Below are 2,500 nucleotides of genomic sequence, written 5' to 3'. Positions count from 1 at the left end.
CCTTTCCTTTCTTTCTCTCTCTCTCTCTCTCTCTCTCTCTCTCTCTCTCTCTCTCTCTCTCTCTCATCTATCCCCCTGTTCCTCCTGGTGACGTTGACGATGTTCTTTAAATGTTTTGATCATGGTGTGCAGGAAACCCAAACTGACACCAGTCACCACCCGCCTGATCTCCCACCCAAACTAGAACCCGGAAACCGAGCGAACTTCATCCACACCACGCCCCTCCCAGCCGACAGCCCTTTCCACATGGACGATCACTTCCCCGTCATCACCACCAGCTCAGCCGCTACCCACCTCACCTCCCACCCTCCAGGCGTCAACGGTCGGAAGGCGGGCAGGGCGGGGTCCGGTAGGGAGGCCCGGGAGGTGGAGAGGAGGGGGTCCAGGTCCCGGCTGAAGGCCGTGTCTGTGGACGACAGCTGCAAGGACCGCCCACCCTCCTGGAGAGCGGAGGCCGACGTGCCGGGCAGAGAGACCCAGCCCTTGGTCGGAGCGGGGCAGGCAGGGTCCCCGCCTGAACTCATCGAGATGGACGACCTGACCCCTTCCCCGGACAGACCCACTGACCCCAGGCCTGTCGAGGAGGAGGAGGAGGAGAGTCCCCTCGTGGAAGGCCTGCCCGGCTTCTTGTCTTCCTTCAGCTCCCCAGGACAGGGGGAGGCACCCATCAAAATGGGAACGCCGCCCAAGGACAACGCCCACGCCCAGCTCAAGACGCCCGAAGAACAGTCCTTTTCTAATTCCAAATCCGCATCAGACTACGACGTCCCCAAACCATCCGCACATCCAGCAAATGTTGACACCGCGTTTTCCCCGGACCGTAAAGAAGCAGAGCCGATACCTTCAGTAAACTCTCCTAGAGAACCGAGCGAACCCAGAGTGCTAGCAATCAACGGTGCGTTGCCAGGCTTGGACAGTGAGGACGAAGAAGGAGGCAAGACACTTCCCATGCTGCATATCAGTGAAGAGGACCTGAACCGTAATCTGTCCAAGGCGGGCACCACGGACATGCTGCCTCTCTCTGCTGCTGCCGCTCACCGGCCCGGACACCAGCCCTCTGTGATGGCGGACGGTGTGGGTGTGGACGGTGTGGGTGTGGGTGTGGACGGACGCCTTCAGCCCACTGTCTGCGACGACGACTGTGGTGGCTTCCTCCCGCACGCCCTCAGAGACTCCCTGCGAAACCCCTCACCCAGGGAACTGTACTCCTTTGACCCCGCCATGGACTCTGACTCGGATGACGCTGACCAGTTCATGCACGGGTCGCCCAAGAAGAGCCTGGGCGGCTGTTCAGCAGGGGAGGTCCAGCAGGACTACGAGAGACGGTTACGGAACGTGCGCACTGACCAAGAACCCATCCCCATCTAGCTGGGGTCCTGCCGCAGACATGAGCGTTGCCTTTTTCCCTGGATAAGGACCATCGACATCCCCAACCCTTCCCCTCCCCCAATGACTCCTTCTCCTCCCCGCCTCCTTCCTTTCATGAACAGAAAAACTAAGGACAGGTGTTAGCCAGGCTGGCTGGTGTGAATGTCAGTGACTTGTGACACTGAAACATGCGATTAGGTCAGTTCCGCCTTGGACACGCTGTGCCATCACTGCAGGCGGCATGCCCTGACTGAAAACATACTGTGGACTGATCTGTGGGTTGGGATGAACAAAGGGACATCCGCGCTTTTTTTGTTTGTTTGTTTTTGTCGGATGTTTTTATTGCGGACGTGAATCCTGAAACCACATCCGGGGTGCTGAATCGAAATCACAAACTGACTACATAATTGTAACGCTTTTTTTCCCCCTTCCGGACAAGAAACATCCAAGTTTCACACACAAAGTCTCACCACCTCCCAGGTGCTAGGAATCAACAAGTTTCACCTTTACAGGTGAATGCTAACACTAATCCGAACAACCCTGGTTTTGGATGTTTCTGAGATGCGAAACATTTGGATAAAACATTTATTGCAGTGCTGTAATGTCTGCCAACAGAATACTTATCATCATCTTACTGGACATGTCTGTATATATGGCACAAACTACTTAATTTAAACAACAGCTTGTTGAAGGATGTTGCGCGGACTCTGTTGTTCAGGCCAGCCGCCTGTTGTCTGTGGACACGCACGAAGTGGGCGTGTTGCCGGAAGGTGTATATATAAATTATTGATGTCCGCAGCTGGTCCGCAGTGCCATGTTCGCTGGCAATATTACGCTGAGCTATGTGCTGGAATTCATGTCAGATGCTCATGTTCTCTAATTCGTTGCATGTTGGCCTACTCCCCCCCCCCCCCCCCCCCCCCTCTCTCTCTCTCTCTCTCTCTCTTCGTGTGTGTGTGGTTATGCCAGTGAGTGTGCGTGTGCTTGATCCAGTTAGCGCAGGCGCATGTGTGATTGTGGGTCGGCACTCGCTTTTACATTATTGTGTTTGTTCGACTATAACCAGCCGTCAGTGCAGTGCGCCCTTTTGGCCTGTGCCAGAAGAAAAAGAAGTCATGGGCAGTACAATTAC

General features: G+C 55.3%; 1 protein-coding gene across 2 annotated transcripts in view; it reads left to right on the top strand.

The window, feature by feature from the left end:
- Positions 1-2,500, top strand: part of LOC143292817 (uncharacterized) — a 105,454-nt gene that overhangs the window by 101,354 nt on the left and 1,600 nt on the right. For both annotated transcript variants that reach the window (XM_076603414.1, XM_076603415.1), the window contains one exon: positions 133-2,500. This exon is cut by the window's right edge and continues 1,600 nt beyond it. In XM_076603414.1, coding sequence (XP_076459529.1) covers positions 133-1,368 — 1,236 coding nt within the window. In that variant the 3' untranslated portion in view covers positions 1,369-2,500. The remainder of the gene's footprint in view (positions 1-132) is intronic.

The sequence above is a fragment of the Babylonia areolata genome, chromosome 18 (assembly GCF_041734735.1).
Source record: "Babylonia areolata isolate BAREFJ2019XMU chromosome 18, ASM4173473v1, whole genome shotgun sequence".
Lineage (NCBI taxonomy): Eukaryota > Metazoa > Mollusca > Gastropoda > Neogastropoda > Buccinidae > Babylonia > Babylonia areolata.
The sequence above is the reverse complement of the archived record's forward strand: the minus strand, read 5'-3'. Positions and strand labels throughout refer to the sequence as shown.